General features: G+C 37.2%; 2 protein-coding genes across 2 annotated transcripts; one reads left to right on the top strand and one right to left on the bottom strand.

The window, feature by feature from the left end:
• Positions 1-16,312: 16,312 nt before the first annotated feature.
• LOC140859804 (E3 ubiquitin-protein ligase WAV3-like) lies at positions 16,313-20,184 on the top strand. The gene is made up of 2 exons (XM_073262366.1): positions 16,313-17,236; positions 17,952-20,184. The coding sequence occupies exons 1-2, from the start codon at positions 17,003-17,005 to the stop codon at positions 19,887-19,889; spliced, it is 2,172 nt and encodes a 723-aa protein (XP_073118467.1). The 5' UTR covers positions 16,313-17,002; the 3' UTR covers positions 19,890-20,184.
• Positions 20,185-20,739: 555 nt separating this feature from the next.
• Positions 20,740-24,159, bottom strand: LOC140866874 (BTB/POZ domain-containing protein At5g03250-like). Its single transcript, XM_073271933.1, has 4 exons — positions 23,916-24,159; positions 23,025-23,094; positions 21,625-22,836; positions 20,740-21,369 (listed from the first exon to the last, which is right to left on the bottom strand). The coding sequence occupies exons 1-4, from the start codon at positions 23,972-23,974 to the stop codon at positions 20,875-20,877; spliced, it is 1,836 nt and encodes a 611-aa protein (XP_073128034.1). The 5' UTR covers positions 23,975-24,159; the 3' UTR covers positions 20,740-20,874.
• Positions 24,160-24,541: the final 382 nt, after the last annotated feature.

The raw sequence follows: 24,541 nt of genomic DNA, 5'->3' as shown, positions 1-24,541 counted from the left end.
ATTTTTTTCTTGAAACCCAAATTTGTAACTTAAAGTTTATTTATTTATTAATGTTGATGGAACTAGACACATTTGTAGTCTTTACTTTTCGATGCATATTCATTAATCATCTAATTGACACAGTATGCAAACCATATTATGAAGATAAATCGTATTAGGTAAAATGTGTGTGACAAGTTTGTCTAAAAAATGTTGATTGTAACTTGTTGGGATCGGTTCAGAGGGTAGAGGGGGGGTGAATACACTCTGAAACTTTTCTTCTTCTTCTTTAAAATGATCAAGTAAGGTTTAGTTCACTTAATCTGTTTTCTCAACTTCTAAAACGTTTTGAACAACTTAAATAGTGCGGAACTAGTTCAGAGGTTTTAGTGATGCAAAGTTTATAAAGCAATGTATGAGCAGGATGTAAGATAAATGGCAGTAAAGGCTAAAGCACGATTTTATGGAAGTTCGAAGGCTTAATCCTTCTACGTCTCCCCTTCTTCCACTTAGGAAGGAATTCACTAGAAGACTTTGGTTATTACAACGTCTTGTAATACACCCACTTCAGACTTAGGACTTATCCAATGCCTAATCCGAAACTCCTAGATTTACACAGATAAGATTCTCAGTTCTTATCAGACTGGTGGAAGCTTTCAGAGCAGCTTCAAGTCTCTTCAACACTGAGTATAGTTGAGTTGAGCTTCTCAGACTGTAGAGCGGTCGAGAGGCTTGGAAACCCTAGGATGATCCTTGACGATCAGATATGTGAACTGTAGGCGAGGGTTTATTTGAACAGCAGATGAATGATCTTGTGAGTGTGCTCAAGTATATCAGATGAGGACTTCTGATATTATTCAAGTGATTGAGTTGATTGAGATTTTTCTGAATTGCTTGTCTCTCACCGTTGTCCCCCTTTTGTTTCTTGAGCAATCTTCCCTTTATATAGGTCAATCATCAACGTCTTTATTTTGAACGTTCTGATGCTGCATTGAATGCACATTTAATGCTCATAAATGCATTGATGATTCTGCATGAAAATCGTACACTGCAGACAACTTCCAGGGTCCAAAACTGGAATAAACGGTCGAATGCTTTATCTGTAGTCATTCTGTGTTTTTGCCATTTTGGTGCAACCTGTTGTCTCGATTGCAGGAGTCAACAAATCTTCTGATACGCCGGTTCTGCTTTTAATAAAAGATCTTTGCAAGGAACATCTTGTCACAGGTACTTGTCTTGAGATATCCTAATAAGCAATTGGCATTCTACCTGTAGAGATATTTGTCCTCTGCTGGTTTGAATAACCAGTCGATAGGCTTGAGACTTCAACCGGTCGAGAGACATAGGCGGTTGACAAGCTTCCGGTAGATAGATTTATCCTCTGCTGGTTTTGATAGCCAGTCGATAGGCTTGAGACTTCAACCGGTCGAGAGACATAGGCGGTTGACAAGCTTCCGGTAGAAGGTGTAGTAGATTCCTGAAATACAATGGTTGGCAGCACATTCCTATACGATGAGTTGTTGTTTGTTATCACCAAAATATCGGATTCAACAATTTCCCCCTTTTTGGTGATGACAAAACTTAAGTGCCCCAAGAACAATATGAAAGCAGTACAATGAACTTCATTGAGAGAATGAATTTCATTAAGTACAATAAACATTTTTATTACACCTACAGAAGAAAGTCAAAATGAGATGCAGCTGAGATAAGTGAAGATTGTTCATCTTTTGAACCAACTGGCTCCTCCCGACCTATCGCCTGACCTGTCGCCTTCTCTTCTTCTTCTGTCGGCTTCTTCCTTTCTTCTGGACTCTTCTTCTCGTCTTCTTGCCTCTGCTGCTCTACGTTGCTCTTCTTCCCCCTTTTTGGCATCACCTTGGTTGAGTCGAACGATGATCTCAGTGAGTTGAGTGCCAAGGCAGGATTGCATATTGTCAATCTTTGCATCGAGTTGAGCAAGTAGAGTAGCTTGCATAGTGTCCATCCGATCATTCAACTGCTTGTGAAGGCGATTTTCGGATCGGACAACTTGTTCAGAGACGGTAGAGAGCGTGTTGATTTGAGTGCGATGATGATTAGTGATCTCTGTGGTCATACGAGCAAGGTCTCGAGACACGGTCTCGAAATGCCGAATCATCGTCTGGCGTGAATTATCAACGGAGAAGGAGGAGTTAGTGATATCTTGAGAGAAGGACCTAACCGTTTGCGTGAGCTCATGTAGCCTATTAATCAAGGTATGATCTGGAGCTGCGGCCATGGCGTCAATCAAAGAATCATCAGTCTGAAGCATTTGCCCTTGTTGGTCATTTCTTGGTGAAACCGGGCTTGACTCACGATGATGTAGTGATGGTGATCTGGCTGGAGAGCTAGATGATGGACCCTCCAATAATGGTACAGTTGGAGATGTAATAGTCTCGACTGCAGCCAATATGGTTGGTGGAGTATCAGGATCAGCACTTGGTTCATCCATAATGAGATCTTCCATAAACTTTTCAGTGGATGGAGACGGTTGATGTGCTTGATCAGCATCAGTCACTTGCTGTACTGGAGATGCAGGTGATACAATAGTGCTTGGCGTCTCCATTGGGGGCACTATTGCTGCACTACTGCAAGGAGCCTCTGTCACAGAGGTGACAGGTATCTCTTGTGCTACCATTTCTAAAACATCTTGTGGACGACTGGGAGAGGTGTGAGCGGTCGTCACTGGAGAGGAGTGAGCAATCACAACTACTTCCGGTTGAGTGACTGCTTGGACTACGGTGGAGGAGGGGTCGACCGATGAAGAGGCTGCCACACTCGATTTTAGAGCAGATGATTGAAAGAGGTCGGCAGTGATGAGATCGGTCAGAATCCCATCTGAAGAAGAAAAAGCATAGACGTCTTCTTCACCCTGATCTTGAGTGAGAAAGGTCTTCATCATCACTTGTCCTTCCAGCACATAAGCTTGTAAACAGGCTGCTGAAGCTGGTGTTTTGACATTGTTGAGAGTTTGGAAGTGCTGAAGTAGTTGAGTGATTTGACGTAGACTATCCTGTAGTCCAGTCAAAATCACAAAGTCATCGGCAGCGGTAGGACTCTTGGATTTGAAATTCTTGACACGCTCATTAATTAGCAGAGATAGCAGGCTTCCTCGAAGCTTCAAGTCTATGAGCTGTCTTCTTCCCAGAGCCTCCACGATATCTTCAGTATCAGCAAATAGAAGCATCTTCTGCTCAATGACGTTTAGAGATTTCCATTTAGGAAATATTTGAGCCAGAGTCAGGTGTGTGCGGGAGTGATGCCATCTGTCAAAGCGTTGTAGGTGACGCTTGACAGTGCGGAGGACGTGTGAGATGATCAGATTGAGCTCTATCGTAGCTGCTGGTTGAGCCTTGGGTGTGTAGATCATCACACCTTTCCCTTTGTCTTTGGGATCAGCTAGAGTGACCTTAGGAGCTGATAAGGCACCTTCCCGGATTGTCACACCCTTTGTAGGATGAGGAGCAGTATAAGCAGCAGCGGTAGTGGTCTCGACCGTTGGCAGGGTAGGAGCAAGGCCAGACAGAGACTTTAGCTTCTTGTGCTGCCTCTTCTTCTCGCCTGCAGACGTAGATGACACAGCTGCTTTGGATAGAGAAGGAGATGATTTGCTGAAAGCTTGAATCAGTGGAACATTCTCACGTGATTCGTCTTCAGAGTCAGATTCGATGATCAGTTGGCGCTTGGCAGACTTTTTGGTGTCGACTGGTTTGGTCACGACCGGAACCGTTGAAAGCGGTTGTGGGATAGCAATAATCTTTGCGGTAGCAGGAAAGGTGTCGACCGCAGTCTCCTTTTTGTTCAGGAATTTGAGAATCGTGGACTTGTTGAGCCATTTGGTGGGATGCAGAGGCTCAGTTTTGGAGAAGTCCACTCCAAGGATGCTCAAAATATGGCAAATTTGTAGAGAAAATCCCTCGGATTGCCCTTTGCCCCTGATCATTTCACATAGAATATTGAACAGAATGTCTGACCAGTTTATGTTGATCTTGGAGGCAATACACGCCATGTATTGAAATTTCTCCAGTGTCACTTTGTCGTAAGAACCAGCCTTGGCCAGAAGATTCTTGGCTACGATGTTGGTCAAGAGCCTGAATGGAGCTTTGAGAGATGTCTTCTGGGCCGGCAGTTTGATTGGAGCATCAGTGGTTGAGAACTCCTTCAACCAGTAAGAGCAGTTACCGTCTGGAAGATCCGTGCATTTTGTCAAACCCCTGGAGGGCAGATCAAAAGTGCTAGCGAAGAACTGCTGATTGAAAGAGTAGACTTCTGTCTTGATCATGCATTTGATAGTCCCATGCTCGATTTGAGCGGTAGTGAAGAACTCCTTCAAAACAGGAAAATCGCAGATGGCACTGCATTCCAGAAATTTCTTCAGTCCAGAGGCTTCAAGCATGGTGAAGACCTCTGTAATTCCTGCATTGTTTGCCTTAACCACAGAGTCAAAGTTGATTGCCAGGCAGGTCTTCTGGATCGACATGATAGCTGTAAATAGGAACTAGAGCAGAAAGTAAGCAAAATCTAGAGAGTAATTCGATGATGCGTTTAGTGCAATATGAAAGCTTTAGCAAATGTGAAAGGTTGATATACGAGTGTAAAGAGGTATATATAGGAACCTATGGGCCATAGGGTGACGTCATGAACAAGTGTTTTTGAAATTCAAAAAAAATTTTGAGGAGAATAATCACCGCGCCCAATTAATGTCAACTGGTTCAAAGCACAAGGCTGCTAGTACTGAGCCTGTCAGACACTAGTTTAAGGCGGATGATATGCCACTATTTATGGCAATGTAAAAGCTAAGCTATTAATGGCATAATGTCAATCATTCCCCCTAAAAACATGCATACTAACTCAGATCTACTAAGCCAAGAATATTTCGAAAATATGAAAACTTAGCGTCCGGTAGAGGCTTGGTGAATATGTCTGCTGCTTGCTGATCGGTAGAGATGTATTCCAGCCTGATTTCCTTCTTTAAGACATGATCTCGGATAAAGTGATGCCTGACATCAATGTGCTTTGTCCTAGAGTGCATCACTGGATTGAGAGTGATGGCTATGGCACTTGTATTGTCACAGTAGATTGGAGCTTCACTCGACCGGATTCCATAATCCTTAAGCTGCTGTTGAATCCAAAGTATTTGAGCACAACAGCTGCCAGCAGCAAGGTATTCTGCTTCGGCGGTCGAGGTAGCAATTGATGTCTGCTTCTTACTTGACCACGAAATCAGTCTATCTCCAAGGAATTGACATGTGCCGCTTGTACTTTTGCGATCAATTCTACACCCTGCATAATCTGCATCTGAATAGCCAATAAGATTAAGATTTGAATCTTTGGGATACCAAAGACCCACATTAGTAGTTCCTTTAATATATTTAATGATTCGTTTGGCAGCAATGAAATGAGATTGCTTAGGTGCTGCTTGAAATCTAGCACATAGACAGACTGAATACATAATATCCGGTCGACTGGCAGTCAAATAAAGCAATGAGCCAATAAGGCCTCGATACATGGTTACCTCGACCGGAATTCCCCCTTCATCTTTATCAAGCTTGATTGATGTACTCATGGGGGTAGATGCAGTTGAGCATTGTTCCATTCCAAACTTCTTTACCAATTCCTTGGCATACTTGGACTGATTGATAAATATTCCAGTTTCAAGTTGCTTCACTTGAAGTCCAAGAAAGAAGTTTAGCTCGCCCATCATGCTCATTTCAAACTTCTCCTGCATCAGCTTAGAGAACTTTGAGCACAACTTGGGGTTAGTTGACCCAAATATAATGTCATCAACATAAATTTGTACTAGTAACACATGATCACCTTTTACAAATTTAAACAGGGTCTTATCGACCGTTCCAATTTGGAAATCATGTTCCAGTAAAAATTTTAGTAATGTGTCATACCAAGCACGTGGTGCTTGTTTTAATCCATAAAGAGCTTTGTCAAGTTTATAGATATATTGAGGATGAGTAGGATTGACAAAACCTGGTGGTTGTTCAACGTACACCTCTTCTTGAAGTAGACCATTGAGGAATGCAGACTTGACATCCATTTGATAAACTTTAAAATTTTTGAAGGCTGCATAAGCAAGAAAGATGCGGATTGCTTCTAGTCTTGCAACTGGCGCGAAGGATTCCTCAAAGTCTATGCCTTCTTCTTGTCTAAATCCTTGGGCAACAAGTCGAGCTTTGTTACGCACAACAGTGCCATGTTCATCGAGCTTGTTACGAAACACCCATCTAGTTCCAATCACATTTTGATTTTTCGGTCGAGGAACTAGATGCCAAACATTGTTGCGGGTGAATTGATTCAGTTCTTCTTGCATTGCCTCGATCCAGCTGGCATCTGATAGGGCTTCATCTATCTTCTTGGGCTCTACCTGAGATATGAAAGCTGCATGCAAGAATTCATTAATCATTTGACCACGTGTTTTTCGAGGAGCAGAAGGGTCACCTATGACCAACCCAGGTGGATGATTTTTGTTCCACCTAAAATAATTCCCTAAAGGGTTGTCATCAATTGGTTGATGAACGTCCTCGTTTACTGGATCATCATTGGCTGGAGGATTGTTATCAACCGGTGGATCCACTTCTGGCCTTGTTTGATCACAAACGGTAGAGGGAGCTGGGTCATCCTTCTTTGGAGGATATAGATCACTGTCACTCTCTTCCTGTAGATTTGTGTTTTCCAATCTGTGACTCAGATCATTTATGCTCCCTTGAGTTTGTTCTGTACAAAGAGTAGATTCATCAAAAATAACATGAATGGTTTCCTCGACCGTTAGTGATCTTTGATTGAACACTCGATAAGCTCTGCTAACGGCTGAGTAACCAATAAAAGTTCCTTCGTCTGCTTTGGCATCGAAGGCTGTCAAATGGTTTTTGCCATTGTTATGGATAAAGCATTTGCACCCAAAAATTTTGAAGTATGAAATATCAGGTTTTGTGCCATTCCAGATCTCATATGGAGTTTTGTTAAATCGTTTATTAATCATAGATCTGTTTTGAGTATAGCAAGCTGTGTTAACTGCTTCTGCCCAAAGCCTTTGAGAAACATTTGAATCAGCAATCATAGTTCTGGCTGCTTCTTTTAAAGTACGGTTCCTTCTTTCAGCCACCCCATTTTGCTGTGGGGATCTAGCAGCTGACAACTCATGCTTGATTCCCTGATCATCTAGATAAGTCATAAGAGTGGTGTTTAAAAATTCAGTCCCTCTATCACTCCTGATCCTATCTATCACAGTAGATTGCTCATTTTGCAAGCGTTTAAAAAGCTTAATCAGGTGAGGTGCAGTTTGATCTTTTGAAGAGAGAAAGATGACCCAAGTAAATCGAGAAAAGTCATCTATAACAACAAGAGCATATCTCATTCCCCCTAAGCTTCTTACTGGTATAGGACCAAATAGGTCCATGTGAAGTAAGTCTAAACATTTGGAAGAAGACATACACCCTTTATTTTTAAAAGTTGCTCTCACCTGCTTTCCTAGTTGACAAGCAGGACAAACTTTGTCTTTTATATAATCTCCTTCGGGCAGTCCAGAAACCAAATCATGCTTCCTCAAGTTAGAAATGGACTTAAAATTTAGATGATTTAATCGCTTATGCCACAGCCAATGTTTATCATGATGAGCAGTAAGACAAGTAGGTGAAGAAATATGTGAGCAAGACCAGTTTACCTTGTAGGTGTTTAGGTCTCGTACACCGGTCATAAGAGTCTCACCTTTGTCATTTTTTATGAGGCAAGTGTGTTTGTGAAACTCGACCGAATGATCATTGTCACATAGTTGACTAATACTTATCAAATTATAGCATAGTTTGTCAACAAGTAACACATCTTTAATAATGATGTTACCATGGATGATCTTACCCTTACCCACGGTTTTACCTTTGGAGTTGTCTCCAAAGCTGATCTTTGGTCCTTTGCACAACACCACTTCTGTTAGAAGTTCTGGATTCCCTGTCATGTGTCGTGAGCAACCGCTATCTAAATACCAGGTAGTGTCCTTGATAGAAGTGGTTTTCTCGCCTGTTTGGACTTTTAGTACCTGCAAAGGGTGAAGAACTTTTGGTACCCATATCTAGTAGGGTCCAGGTCGGATTAGCCCTTTCGGGACCCACACCTGGAACACCCTTACAGGTTTGCCCGTGTGTGTGTCCAGAAATCTGTGCGGTCGATAGGCAGTAAATGTGTGTGCTTGTGAGGTTGCTATGTGCTGCTTGCCTTTTTGATTTTTATCAGTTAGCCTGTACCTCTTTTGAACTGGCCTGCAATTAAAGTACTGGTAAGGCTTCTCCTTTGACCATCTTTTCTTAGAGTAGTTAGGCTCATTCCATGGCCTTTTGAAATTAGATTGGTTTCCCTTTCTTCTTTCATTAGGTTTAGGTTTGATCCAGGTTCCTCTTTGATTAGAGATCTGGGGATCCACATATCCCAGCCCTCTATGCTTAGAACTTCGTTCGTTAGATACTTTCTGATTTTTGTCAAAGCTGCACTTATCGTGTTCATATATCGTGCTGGACCTGACAAATCTTCTTTTGTTAAGATTGCCTTTGTCCAGGCTTGACTGAATACAGGACTCCATAGACTGTTCATTTGTTCCAAACCCTAGACCGGTCTTATCATGTACCGGTCTTTGGATTTCTTGAATCTTGTCAATGGTTACAGAAGATTTATTCCAAGCCTTAATGGTTTCAAGTAGTTTTTTATTCTCAATCAAGGTAGCTTGGAATACTCTTTTCAAGGTGTCGTTCTCAGTAGCCAGCAGACTTAGCTTGACCTTAAGACCATCAAGCTCTTTTTGCTGCATGCAGCTTGATTCGCTTGACTTATCTTTTAGGTCGGCTCTTTTTGCCTTTACTTCCTCGAACTCCTTGGATAATGCTTTGTATTCATTAGCCATTTCGTGTAAAGCAGTAACCAAATCACTGTGAGTAAATTCAGGTGAGCCAAAGTCAAATACCTCCTCAGCTTCTTCTTCGATGTCGGCCATAAGGCATTCCACTTTTTCATCATCGCTGTCATCTGAAGAGCTTCCGGTATTGGAGTTGTCGGAGTCAGACTCGGCCCACTTTCTTTTGCTTTCGTCTGCTACTAGAACCCTTTGGTCTCTTCCTTTTCTAAGGGTCCTCTTGTCCTCCTTGCCCCTTCTTCTTTCAGAAAATTGCTTCTGATCATTGCTCTTAGGCTTGGTACACTCTGCAATGAAATGGCCTGGCTTGCCACAGTTAAAACAAATAGGACCATCGTTTGTATGGTCCGATTTATGATAATTTTTAAAATTAGAATTGTTTTTACGCATAAATTTACCAAATTTCTTGACAAAGAGTGTCATGGCTTCATTGCTGATTTGTTCAGCTGATCTCTTTGGAGCTTCCTCGACCGGTGGACGTATCATGGTTGAGGTTAAGGCCTTGGTTGGTTGAGAGGTAGATGGTTCATCTTCTGTTCTCATGTTGAGCTCGAACTCGTAGGCTTTAAGATCTGCAAAGAGATCATGCAGTTCAACCTTGCTCAAGTCTTTCGACTCTCTCATGGCCACTGTCTTGATCTCCCATTCTTTGGGCAGAGCTCTCATAACCTTCACAGCAATTTCACGGTTAGTATAAGTTTTACCTAAAGCAATAAGATCACAAATGATACTACTGAACCGTTCATCAAATTCAGCCATGGTTTCCCCTGGCTTCATTTTGGCGTTGTCATATTTTTGAATGGCCAAGGTGAGCTTGTTTTCCTTTGTCTGGTCATTCCCTTCACACAGCTGAGTGAGCTTCTCCCAAATCTCCTTTGCTGTGGAACATGACTTGATTTTGCTGAACATATTCTTGTCCAGTGTTTTGTATAGGATGTCCCGGGCCACATTGTCAAGATTGGCCTTCTTTTTGTCCTCAGTGGTCCACTCAGCTCTTGGTTTCTCAATCGTTTGTCCTGCACCATCGGCTAGAGCTGGGTTGACCTTCATAATTTTGATAGGACCGTCTGTTATGACATATAGCATGTCATCATCCTGTGCTGCAAGATGTGCCTGCATGCGAATTTTCCAATCATCATACTCTTCTTTAGAAAACATAGGAATTCTGTTGAAAGAAGTCATGATTTTAAAACTTTAGATCAACAGTTGAGAAAGGAACCCGCTCTGATACCACTTGTTGGGATCGGTTCAGAGGGTAGAGGGGGGGTGAATACACTCTGAAACTTTTCTTCTTCTTCTTTAAAATGATCAAGTAAGGTTTAGTTCACTTAATCTGTTTTCTCAACTTCTAAAACGTTTTGAACAACTTAAATAGTGCGGAACTAGTTCAGAGGTTTTAGTGATGCAAAGTTTATAAAGCAATGTATGAGCAGGATGTAAGATAAATGGCAGTAAAGGCTAAAGCACGATTTTATGGAAGTTCGAAGGCTTAATCCTTCTACGTCTCCCCTTCTTCCACTTAGGAAGGAATTCACTAGAAGACTTTGGTTATTACAACGTCTTGTAATACACCCACTTCAGACTTAGGACTTATCCAATGCCTAATCCGAAACTCCTAGATTTACACAGATAAGATTCTCAGTTCTTATCAGACTGGTGGAAGCTTTCAGAGCAGCTTCAAGTCTCTTCAACACTGAGTATAGTTGAGTTGAGCTTCTCAGACTGTAGAGCGGTCGAGAGGCTTGGAAACCCTAGGATGATCCTTGACGATCAGATATGTGAACTGTAGGCGAGGGTTTATTTGAACAGCAGATGAATGATCTTGTGAGTGTGCTCAAGTATATCAGATGAGGACTTCTGATATTATTCAAGTGATTGAGTTGATTGAGATTTTTCTGAATTGCTTGTCTCTCACCGTTGTCCCCCTTTTGTTTCTTGAGCAATCTTCCCTTTATATAGGTCAATCATCAACGTCTTTATTTTGAACGTTCTGATGCTGCATTGAATGCACATTTAATGCTCATAAATGCATTGATGATTCTGCATGAAGATCGTACACTGCAGACAACTTCCAGGGTCCAAAACTGGAATAAACGGTCGAATGCTTTATCTGTAGTCATTCTGTGTTTTTGCCATTTTGGTGCAACCTGTTGTCTCGATTGCAGGAGTCAACAAATCTTCTGATACGCCGGTTCTGCTTTTAATAAAAGATCTTTGCAAGGAACATCTTGTCACAGGTACTTGTCTTGAGATATCCTAATAAGCAATTGACATTCTACCTGTAGAGATATTTGTCCTCTGCTGGTTTGAATAACCAGTCGATAGGCTTGAGACTTCAACCGGTCGAGAGACATAGGCGGTTGACAAGCTTCCGGTAGATAGATTTATCCTCTGCTGGTTTTGATAGCCAGTCGATAGGCTTGAGACTTCAACCGGTCGAGAGACATAGGCGGTTGACAAGCTTCCGGTAGAAGGTGTAGTAGATTCCTGAAATACAATGGTTGGCAGCACATTCCTATACGATGAGTTGTTGTTTGTTATCACCAAAATATCGGATTCAACACTTTATTGATTTTTTTAATGACGTAGAAACTACACTCGTTATCTTTTGGTACGCACTGGATAAATTTCGAGCTAACGCAATAACATGCAAACTATCTAACCAGATAAACAACACTAAGTAAGTCCGTTGTGACAAATGAAAAATTACTCTAACCACCTCTTCTATAAAACATACTAATATATATGTATATATATATATATAGATATATAAAACCATGAATAACTCATAAACTTGAAAAATTAGCAAGTAACAACTTCATCCAAAGTTATGCGATATTTAAAAAAGAGTTTATTGCACCAAACCTCCATGTGAAATATTAAAAATATACGCTTTTCTGTAAAATTTTAATGGGCATCCCAACCCTTAACCTTTTGTAATAGTTGCACATTTAACCCTTGTCACAAAGATTTTGTTAAACATGCGTTGTTTTTACGCCAAAAATAACCATTTTTAAATAATATTAGGATTATGATACGAAACTGACCTTTTATTATTGTAATAATTTTCATATCTACTCATATACATCAACCACATCAAAATAAATAATTTTTATTCACAAATACGCGTGATGTATTTGAGTAAATATGAAAAATTTTAAAATAACAGAAGGACATAGTCGTACTATAAATTTAATATTGTACCATAGACCTAATATTATCAAAAAAATTGTTGATTAGGCGATGTCACAATGCGTGCTCAATAACTCATTTAGGCAAGGGTTAAACACGTAACTATTAGAAAAGGCTAAGGTCTAGGGTGCCCAATAAAATTTCATAAGGAAGAGGTGTGTGTTTTCAATATTTCACAGGGGGTTTGGTGCAATAAACTCATTTAAAAATGAATTCTCAGTGTTATTAATAATACATGGAGAAGTAATATAACGCAATATAAAATAAATAAAAAATGATAGTTAATAAAATATTTGATTTGATTGATAGATTATAGTTTATTTGATTTAGTTGATTAAATTTTATAAAAAAATGATAAATTACCATTTTGTTCTTTTAAGAATAAATAAAATATGAATAATATTATTTATAAGGGTAATATAGTAATTTAAATTAAATGATTTTATTGATATAAGATCAATGATTTGATTGATGTAAAATAAATAATTAATAGATGGATAAATAATATGATGAGAAGAACGCGTGATTGGATAAAATAAGTTATACATGAACCATCAATACTCGTATCAAACGGTATAGTGAATTCGAATTTACTTTATGTGTGTGTGTGTATGTATGTATTCTAACCATATTATAACGGCTGAGATCCTTTTAAAAATTATTTTGGTATGTCCGATTAAACCAATGCAAATTTACAAATACTATCTTCAAAAATATTCTATCAATATATAATTACATTCCTCATCGCCGTGAAAACAAAATCTTATGTAGACGCATCTCACAAAATTAACTCATAAGATCGCTTCATAAATTTTTTTGCAAATATATATATATTACTTTATTACATTACATCTATAAATATGTTAGTTTATTTGTGAATTTATGTGGTTATCATTCTCCATTAATACTACATAACTAATGTGGTTTTTTAATTATTTATTTATGTGACTCTTCAATTAAGTAATTTATTAAAAAAAAGTATATCATGCACTCTTTCAAATAAAAAAAATTTAAAATTTTGTGCATCTACTATTTATTATTTGGTAGTTTTCTTATTTGATTTAATTTGTCTATTATATATCTCTAATATCTAATCTAATGCTCTAATATATACTATAACAATAAATATGTAAGTTTGATTTGTGAGTAATTTTTTTCTCTTATTTATTTGTGGTTCATAAGATTATTTATGTCATTTTTACATTAACTTAATATAGTCATTAATAGTATACTTAATCTATTTCTATTGTCTATTCTATTATCTATTATCTATTACATGCATAAATCTATTATCTATTATCTATTGTCTATTATTTTATTCTATATAAATATGTGAGTTTATTTGTGAATTTACGTGGCTACCCTTTTACATTAATACTACATTGTGTTTTTTTCAATTATTTACTTATGTGACTCTTCAATTAAGTAATTTATTTTAAAAAGTATATCATGCACTCTTTCAAATAAAAAAATAAAATTTTGTGCATCTATTATTTATTATTTGATTTTTTTCTTATTTGATTTAATTTTTATATTATATATCTCTAATATCTAATCTAATGCTCTAATATATATTATTACTATAACTATAAATATATAAGTTTGATTTGTGAGCAATTTTACCCTCTTATTTATTTGTGGTTCATAAGGTTGTTTATGTCATTTTTACACTAACTTAATATGGTCATTAATAGTATACTTAACTCCACCAAATTTCATAACTTTGTACTTAATTTGAATGCTTAGTGAAAAATAATATTATTAGGAAAAAAATAAGAGCTAATTTTTTTTTAATTATTTGATGTATAGTGGAAGGGTTATTGATTGATGCATGATAATATGGATCCGTGTGTTTGCATTTACTTATATCGGTAAATATGTGTTATTTATTATGACCGACTACCAACTTTTTTTGTGAAATAAATGTATTTTTTTGTCTTTTCATCATCCTACATAGAAATAAATTTTGATTTCAACTTCGTGTCTATGATTTTATTTCAATATGAAAGGTATAAAGACGTCTATATTTTTTGTTTTGGCTTCCATATTTTACTTTTTTTTAAAAAAAAATTATTTTACATATAATTTTTGGCTAATAGCCACAAGTAGAATAAAGAGATTAAAAAATTAAAAACTTTAAAAAATATAATAAAAAATCCTCAAGTGCCTAATATGTCAATAAATATCATTTTTAGAGTGTTTTTCCAATGAAATCGGGTATTGAGAGCAGGTAGATTATAAATGTGCTTTCGTAAATTTTTTTAACGTTTATTTGCACTACAATTTGATTAATTTGATTTATTTTCATATATATATATATATATATATATATTAACGTTTATTTGGACTACAATTTGATTAATTTGATTTATTTTTAATTTTATTCATATATATTATTCTTTTATCTATAATTTATTTGTGGTTCATAATTATTACGACCAAATACCCATTTGTTTTTGTGAAATTAATGTATTTTTTGTTTCCTTTTCATCTTCCGGAATATAAACAAATTTGTCTTTCATTTTCATGTCTTTGATTTTTACTTTAAAATGAAAGATATAAAAAAACGTCTATATTTTTTTGTTCGGCTTCCATGTTTTTCTGTTTTTAAACCTTTACATATAATTTTTGCCTAATAGCCACAAGTAGAATAAAGAGATTAAAAAAATAAAAAATGCTTAAAAAAATTAATCCACAAATGCCTTTTAAAATATGTCAGTATATGTCATTTTTTTAGAGTGTCTTCCAATGAAACTTAATTAGTATTGAGAGCATTATGATTTTAAGTATGCTTTTGTAAATTTTTCTAACATTTATTTTCACTATAATTTTATTAGTTTGATTTATTTCAGTTTTATTCATAGAAAAAAAAATTAGTGAGAAGCTTTAAATGATAGAATGTTACTTTCTACTTTTGAATTCAGTGTAGGCTACATATAATATAATATTTATAATAAATATTAATTATAAGGGAAAAAATATTTACATATGACATTTGATTTTATTTTTTCTAAAACATATATTGTATTTTTTATCTTTAAAATATGTGTTTTATTACACATATTTATTTAATTCATATCATTTGAAAAATTTTATTTCTCTTGAAATTAATATTCGTTAATATTAATATACAGAAGAATCATTGTGATATAAAATTAGTTATTTATATCATGTAACTCTAAAAAAATAGAGAAAGGTTTTAAATGGTTAAAAAAAATTCGCACAAACGATTAGTGATATTAAATTTAATAACAATTTTTGGATTTTATTTTAACATTAATATGATCATTTTTTTAATTAATTTTTTTTTTTAAACATGGAGCTTGAGTTATTGTACAGTTTAAAATATTTGAGTTGCACCGTCACCACCAGCTATAACTATTGGTAAGCGTCATACGCTCGATCCTACATTATTTTTATTGATTTTTTAGGATTAGCATTTGATGGAAAAAAAATACTATATCCGTCCAAATTATATATGTCACGTTTTGTTTTGTCTCAAATGCATAGTAATATTTTTTTGCACTCTTTTACTAATATACTTTTATTAACTACATCTTAAAAATTGTGCAATCATTTTTTAATACATTAAATAGGGATAAATAGGAAGTTTGTACAAAAAAAAAAATTTAATAATTTTTTCTTAATTCGTGTGAATTAAAAGTAAATTTATATAATTGAGATGAATGAAATATCTTTTTTGACTTGAAAAGAGTTGTCTTTATATCAAAATCACACAAAAATATGGATTAAATAGTGTCACATATGGATAGGTGAATATATATTATTTATTGTAATGCACATTGTTTTTTTTATCTAACGTGGTTTGCTCTATTTAGGTTGACAAATACTCCTAAAAAATATTATTAAACAAATTTAAACATTATCTAAATTTGATAATCATGTTTTGAACGTGCGTGTATTGGTTGCATGTACAAGTGAAATATAATGAACTTATTATATCAAAATTCGTACTATTTGATTCGAAAGTCGACAAACGAAAAGGCCGATTGTATATCACAAAATCATTCGAAGACAAAAATCATTAAAACTTAAAGCACATGAAAATATATACAAAAATCGTACATATACTGATATACATATGCTAAAAAAAACATTATCGGACAAAAGAAGCATTCATAGTCAACTCAGGCCCCTCCCAATAGGCTCTGTCACCAATCGAAACAAAGCACTAAGTTACAAAACAAAACAACGATGGTCAGCTCACATTTCACAATGAAATCCTCCATCCACTTGCTGCCATTCCACCCCAAATTCTCCATTGGCCGCCAACAACAAAGAGTAAAGCAATTTTGCTTGTGGGTTTTTTTGTATTTTTCCTCGTTGTGTGTTGATCTTTCTTCAACAGCTGTATATATGCTAAAAGTATAAAACCATCTCCCTCGCCATCCTGGATTTTTCCTTGTGATTTGCGTGCTTGACTATCTATATCTATCTCTGTTTTTCTGTTTTGAAAATAGAAATTGGGTTGGTTTCTATTTTTAACGCTTGCGTAGAAAAATCTCATTTTCAAGATTCGAGCAATTTGTTCAATTTTGTCCATCTCTTTCTTGGTTTTTTTTTTCTTGAAAAGGGTTCTGCTCTGCTTGTTTATTACAGAGGGAGAAAAACAGAAAAAGAAAGAAATCGTAGTCTGCATTAGTAGCATTGATTATGGTGAATGGGTTTTCTTTGGGGGTGATTTGTTTCCTGTTTTAAGACTTGTTTGGAGAAATCATTTTTAAAGACTGGGTTTTTTTCCTCGCCTTTGTTCCGCTCTTTCTTGGGTTTTAAAAGGAGCTACTTTGTTAGCGCAATCAAAGAAAGTTCTCATTTTGAAGAACATCGACAATTTCTTTAAAAAGGGGCTTTTTTCTGGGGAGGATATTGAGCGGAGAATATTCAGAAATGGGGAGTAAATGGAGGAAAGTGAAGATGGCGCTTGGATTGAATCTGTGTGCTTTTGTGCCGGCAAATCATTTAGATGGTGATGATCCTGATGATGTCTCCTCGCCGGCATCTGAGCTACGGCCTGCTGCAGCCATGCCGCCACGGGCGCCGGAGGACTCGCCTTCTGCTCCTCCTACGCCCGGTTCGATTAAGATGAAGCTGTCTAAAAGCTTGAGTAGAACTTCTTCTAAGGTTTGATTTTGTCCCTTGGCTTCATTGACCACTTGTGTAATTGATTAGATTTGTGATTCTTAAATGATTTGCGATAAGGCCGGTGGATTGGTGCTGGAAAAAAATTCAAAGTTTATGATCTATCTTACAGGAAAATTTAAGGCTGCTTTTATATGATGGATTTGAAGTATGTTGTCCAATTTCGTTGTATATGGTCGCCCACATAAAATGTCGTTTCCCAAAATTTGATATGAACACGGAATGGAATTTAAAACTTTTTTGTGTTTTCGTAATCATTGTAATCGGTTGCTTTTAAACCATTTAGTTAGAATAAGATAAATCCACATTCATAGATGAGATTTATATGTCCCGGTTTTGTGTTATGGAAAGATCATCGATATTCTACCGTATAAAATTGCAATTGCAGGACCTTTGGCCATTCACCGATCACGATCACGAAAATATCTTGTCTGCAAATGGAATGGGAAAACCTCCAATAATTGGTACTAAATAATTATTGGACATTAATAGTCTTAAGATTTATGGTTTTGATTTTCCATTAATTAAAAAATGATAGAGAATTGGTTGCAGCTTATATGGTCCAAGGTGAATAATTCAAAACAAAGTCAGGGTGTTTGGTTAGGCTGCTTTAAGTATTGATAGGAATAACAATTTTTGAACTTCTTGATAACTTAGAAGTCTTATGTTTCTCACAAGCTTTTGCTTAAATTTACAGAAGAATTGTGCAATATGTTTGGCATCGGTCAAACGAGGAAACCAGGCGATTTTTACTGCAGAGTGCTCACATACCTTTCATTTCCAGTGCATTGCATCAAATGTTAAACATGGCAACCGAAATTGCCCAGTGTGCAGAGCAAAATGGAAAGAAATACCCTCTCAAGGCCACAGCCTTGATCCTCTAATGGGGAAATCAAGGGTAAATCCCATCGATTGGCCCTACAACAATGATAGGATGATTGATTTCCATCAATATCCTCCTCGTTCGAATTCCAGTCGAAATGCCTCGCCCCTGTTTCATACCCCCGAGCCTGCAGTCTTCGATGACGATGAGTCCTTGAATCTTGAAACTGAAACAGCTTCTGCTGAAAGAAACGTTGCGGATAAAAGTTCAGACAATGGTGATGACCGAAGAAAAGTTGTCATTAATTCTCATAAAGAAGTTTCAGCTGTTCCGCAATCCAGCACGGTTGATAGTTTTACTGTGTTACTTCATCTAAAAGCTCCTTGTTCAAATTCGTGGCGTGATTTCAGCAGGAATGATGCAAAATCGCCGCAAATCTCTCAACTGCCTCGGGCACCTGTTGATCTGGTAACTGTTCTTGACATAAGCGGGAGCATGTCAGGTACGAAGTTGGCATTGTTAAAAAGAGCTATGGGGTTTGTGATACAGAATCTTGGTCCCAACGATAGGTTGGCAGTTATCGCCTTTTCCTCCTCTGCTCGCCGCCTCTTTCCCCTCTGCAGAATGTCTGAAACAGGACGATATAAAGCATTACAAGCTGTCAATTCTTTGGTTGCCAGTGGAGGAACAAACATTGGCGAAGGCTTGAGAAAGGGGGCAAAAATAATGGAAGATCGAAGAGAAAAGAATCCTGTCGCCAGTATAGTATTGTTATCGGATGGGCAAGATACATATTCAATAAATGATTCTGGTGGCAGTCAGAATCAACCGAATTACGGGTCGCTTCTTCCCTTATCTATCCACCCAGGAGAAAGTTCAGGTTTCAAGATTCCGGTTCACACCTTCGGCTTTGGTACTGATCATGACGCATCATCAATGCATTCAATTTCTGAAATTTCGGGAGGGACTTTTTCTTTCATCGAGACTGTGGGGGCAATACAGGATGCATTTGCACAGTGCATTGGAGGCCTGTTGAGTGTTGTGGCAAAAAATCTTCAAGTAAAGATTGAGTGTATCCACCCGACTGTTTATCTTGAGTCTATTAAAGCTGGAAGTTACCCTAATGGGGTGTCCTCTAATCACCAGACAGGATCCATTGACGCTGGAGACCTGTATGCGGATGAGGAGCGGAACTTTCTTGTTTCGGTAAATATACCAGCTGAAATTTCAAGTAACAAAACGTCATTGTTGAAGATAAGGTGCACTTACAATGACCCCTTCGCTAAAGAAACAGTGACCTTGGAAGATCATGAGGTTAGAATTGAGAGAACCAAGACGGATAGACAAGGAACCTTCTCAATTGAGGTGGACAGACAGCGGAACCGGATTCAAGCTGCAGATGCAATGTCACAGGCACGAACTGCTGCCGAACGGGGAGATTTAACTGGTGCCATTTCTACACTTGAGAACTGTCGGAAATTGTTATCAGAAACCATGTCAGCTAGGTCTCAAGATAGCCTCTGTATTGCTCTTGATGCCGAGCTAAAGGAAATGCAAGAACGAATGGCAAGTAGGCGTTTGTACGAGGAATCTGGAAGGGCGTACATTTTGTCAGGATTGAGTTCGCACTCTTGGCAAAGAGCAACTGCTAGAGGCGATTCGACGGATGGTTCGAGCCATACTCAAACATACCAAACTCCATCAATGGTTGAAATGGTTACTCGTTCTCAGGCCACATTGAAGAGCGGTTCTTCAACCCAGAGACATTTACGACCAACGTGGTCATTTGCCTCCCGACCGAATCCAAGGTAGTTAACGACAGGAGAAACAAGGGGTTCTTTCCAATGATAATGTTCTTGTCTTGTTTTGTAAAGAATAAACTGTGTAAAAATACCATGCATGTGTAGGGGAGGGAATGGTTAAAACTAGCTTAGGTTAATAAATTTTTATTATTTTATTTGTTGGGGGTGAGATAGATAAAAGGCACATTGCTTTGAGAGCAATTTGGATAGAGATGCTAGTGGTGAATGCTCCTAAAAAATGCAGATATTGTTGTATTTTCTGCAAGTATGATATTGATGCAATAAGCAATGTACTTTATGATTTATCTCTTAATCTCAAAGAATTACCATGTGATTTTCTTGATGAAATTTTGTTTACTTTCCATCTATCTGGTTCAAAACTGATAGCTGTGAGGTAGCAAGATGGAAAACATCCCGAGTCCTCGTGGTCGCAGACTCGCATGGGGAATAAATATTGTTGTTTTCTTGTAGATTTTGTTGTTTCCTGCATATATAAAAAATTGCACACGTGAACCTGTTGGTTAGAATTTCTCCTAAATGTTTGTGAGACGAAGAAATTAAATTACCCTTGCTGCACATGCAAACAAGTTCAAAAATATTCCGTGTACGATTTACTATTTTAGAGGCACCAAAATGATATAAAATTTGTGCTTGGCTGATTGATGAATATATAAATCGGCTATTTAAAAACATTATTGGATATTGTTGTTGGTCCATTTTTCATCCCAATCGTTCATGTTTCCTGCTTCATGGTTTCTATCCATCGTCTCCTCAATGAAAAAAATGATCTACTTGCTCGCCATAAATCAATGTCATCTCAAACCCGAGGGGTCGAAACCATAGTTCTTCCTAAACAAAAACTAGACCAGAAAAATGTGCTTAGTTGCAGAATACAACTAAGCATCAAATTATCCACAATCCTACTTCTATGCCCCCAGTATTTCTAAACAAACAAGATATATAACTTTTGAGATTCGATAAAAAAAAATTTGAATTCAATGATCCGGCTTACATTTTTCATGCTTATATTTTCCATTTTTTCGTGGTTGAAGTGCTTCCCCATTGCAGGGTATCTTAGATTTTAGACCAATTCTTCTACAGAAGCTATTCCAGCTTCCCTTGTTCTTGACAAGCTTCCCTATCTCTTGTTTCATGCCCTCACATTCCTTTTCAAGCTCAGAAACTCTTTCTTTCATGTCGTCAAATGCAAAAATTTGACTATTTTCAGAGATCGTTGCGGCCATGTGGTCATTTCTTGTTGCGACTTTGCCACTTAGATTCTGCGAATTCTCGAAATTGTCAGAGACAAAGAGCCAACCGGCCACAGAGGTGCGCAAGTGAAGTTGTTCGAAGAATAGAACTTGAACAATGACGCGTAGTGGTAGCCTCTCATTCTGAGCTGCGTGGGTGCTGGCTTCCAAAGAAAATTTCTGGTAATTCATGAGCCTGCAGAGATGTTCTTTCTCGGAGTCTGTCAACCAAGGATGTGCCTACAGTCAAGAAATATAATCAATATTTATAACGAAAATATTGAACTAGATATCTATCTTATCATGTTATGAATGAATATGAAAAGATTATATCAACCGAAAAACTTGCATAACTAAAAATATGATACATCAGGTAAAAATGCATTCAGACTGCGTAAAATGACATTGTGTTCCAACTTCAGCATATTTTTAGGTCATCGATTGCTTTTAGTGAAATAAACTTTAAACGCTGAATCAAGATATATTGAGTATTACCTTGAGATATACATCAATTGCCCGGTAAATCCCATCATCTAAAGGCCTAGAATAGTCAGGGATTGCAGCAGCAAGTGAAAAGAATTTCTCTAATCCCAAGTTGACGTCAGGTGCAACCTCGGCTAGATAGTTGTCTAATAGATTAGCCACCTTCGTCATAGGCTCGAGTGAATGAGAGCCGCTGACCAAACTCACTTCCTCCACCAAATTATTTGAGATAAAATCTGAGCAGTCCTCATTAACCAACATGAAATGATTGACTATTCGATGAGTGCATTCAACGTCGTAAAGGGTTTCTGCTGAGTAACCTGTGTTTGGTATAAGAAGGTCTTCCAGAAGAACTAGGTCCAATTCAACACCAATCTTCCGTTCCAGTGCTTCTTGAGTTGATGGACTGGTGCATAGAATCTTTGATATCCGTAGAAGTTTAAGTAAAAACTTGGTAGGTACGACGCCCCTTTCACTGGGCAGTAACATGACTGTCTCTTCAATCATAGTCCTTTGATCCACGTCAGATAAAGAAGGAAGCGTTGATCCCAGAGTACTCTGGCGGAAGCTCAACTGCCTACCGTTCAATGGGAGATGACTCTTAGCATAGAATATTATCATTTCAGCAATCTTATTGTGTGCCATGCCTTTCAAGTGACACGCACATATCAGCCTTTTGAAGAGAGGGAGTTTAAGAAATGCCACATCCTCATACCAGCAATCGGTTGAGGGGACTTTATCACAAGTTGAGTGTATTCCATTCCAAAGGAAGGCACTCCCCAGACTTTTTCCGGCCATACTATAACTGAAAAGGTGTGTACTTGCACAAGCTATCATTGCAAGCGAATCAATGCATTTCGAAACTATGTGAAGCTCTTCTGCTAGGGGAAGGAACTTTTCAGAGGTTTCAAGGGCTTTAATGGTATCATCCCAAGTCCCGAACAATTTAAAGAGGAAATTTTCAGTCAGTGAGATGAGGTTTCCTTCCCCATAACTTGCAGTCATCTGAAGGTGCTCGGCCGCACATCTGAGACTCACCACATTTGTTGCGGTGAGTTCGACTTTGACATCATAGCAAAACTTGGCTATGAACAAAAAGGATTTTGCCCCACCGGGCAAGTTTTCAAGATGTAAGTTGCACACAATCTCGTCTTCATACTTCATCCTTTCAGAAAAATCTTGAATAAGTTTCTCCAGAAACCCGCTCCTCGACAGCAATGGAAACTAGAACATATACCAAAATGAAAAGGTCAGAACAGATTATAAGTAGTATACAAGAAAGATGACGTAAATAAAATAACTTGATTCAATCCTCTTCACGGATACACACACACCTAGGATCGAGGGTTCACTAGCTGGCTCTCATTACAAGAACAAGCAACAATACATACAATGAAGCATACAGATCAGACCTTGTGAAGGCGGAAGAAAGTCCCTTCCACTTCAATGCTAATATCACTTGGAATACCTGGGGAATACATCCTGTAAAAAATTTAAAGAAAAATTAAGGATGCCATAAAACGAAATAGCATGCAAAATTAGATCAGAACACGAAAAATACTCCATAGAAATGTAGACACCATCGTTAGAAGATAGTACATCTGGTGAAGCCGATAATGCATCAAAACTATTTTAATGATAAACCAGTTCTATATAACAAGTAAAAAAATAAAAAATATATCAAGCTGGCGTAATAGTAGTGTACACAGTGAATCAATCATCACCACAAATTCTCAATCAATATAACAATTCCCCACCAAATTTAACGCATCAAAATCTTAAAAACCAAAAAGGAAAAAAAGAAGAAGAAGAAGAAGAAGAAGATGATGAAGATGATGATGAATCAGGCCCTGGCTCGCTTGAACATTTTTCATGTGTTTAAGTCCGATATCTCTGTGATATCATGGAAAAGTTTCCTTGACTTTGGGATGCTCCCAACATGCCAAAAAGGCTTCAGTGCCGCATCATTGTTCCATTTTCCAGTTCTTTAGCCGTCAGTAACCCGAGCCCACTTCATGCTTACCTTTCATAAATTCACAGGACCAAAATAAACCAAGCACACCATAGAACAATCTAGTTGGCAGGGGTAATCATCACACAAACATACAAGAAGTAACGCAAGAAATAACTGGGAACAAATTATCCACCAAAGTAGCTCCCTACAAACCCCGACACAATATGATTATAAACCCATGTCATAAAACGATTACGAAATTTAAAACAATGGGTTCAAGAGAAGATCCCCGATTATACACGCAGATTTCAAGAGAGGAAAAAAAATACAGAGAAATGAGAAGACGGACCAGGTCTGCCCCTCCAGGCGGAACACGTCTTCCTTCGTTCCCAACTTCATGCACGCCATTGGCTAATAAAACCAGTCGCCACTCCCACACTGTTTTACGTTTCGATTTTTTTTCACCGCAACACTGTATCACGCATTCAATACGTGCATATTTAATTCAGATAAAAATTTGTTTTTTGAAAACAAAACAAAATGGGTATCATAAATGAGATAAGATGGAGTATGAAACGGCGAAATTGAACCCAAAAAAAATGGATTGGTTTGTTGAAAATTTGGAGACAGAAGAGGAAGGGAAAAGGGGGATGGCCCAAAGAGTGAAACAGGTGGAAAATCCAGCTGATGAATATTTGGCAGCTGACCGTTACAGCTGATTATGGAACAATCCAAAGGCTCTGTTTGGATGAAAGTGAAATTACATAATTTTCATCCTTATTTCACGTGCTAATGAAATAGTTTTTTTTGTTTACTTTTTTAGATTATAAATTATATTAAAATTTAAAAGTTTTATATGATTTTATAAATATATTTGATTTGATAATCATTTAAGTGGGATTTTTTTTGTGTTGTTTCCCAAATTGATGATATTTTATAATAATTTTGGATTATTTAAACCAGGGTGATATTGTA

Source organism: Henckelia pumila, chromosome 4 (assembly GCF_033568475.1).
Source record: "Henckelia pumila isolate YLH828 chromosome 4, ASM3356847v2, whole genome shotgun sequence".
Classification (NCBI taxonomy): Eukaryota; Viridiplantae; Streptophyta; class Magnoliopsida; order Lamiales; family Gesneriaceae; genus Henckelia; species Henckelia pumila.
The sequence above is the reverse complement of the archived record's forward strand: the minus strand, read 5'-3'. Positions and strand labels throughout refer to the sequence as shown.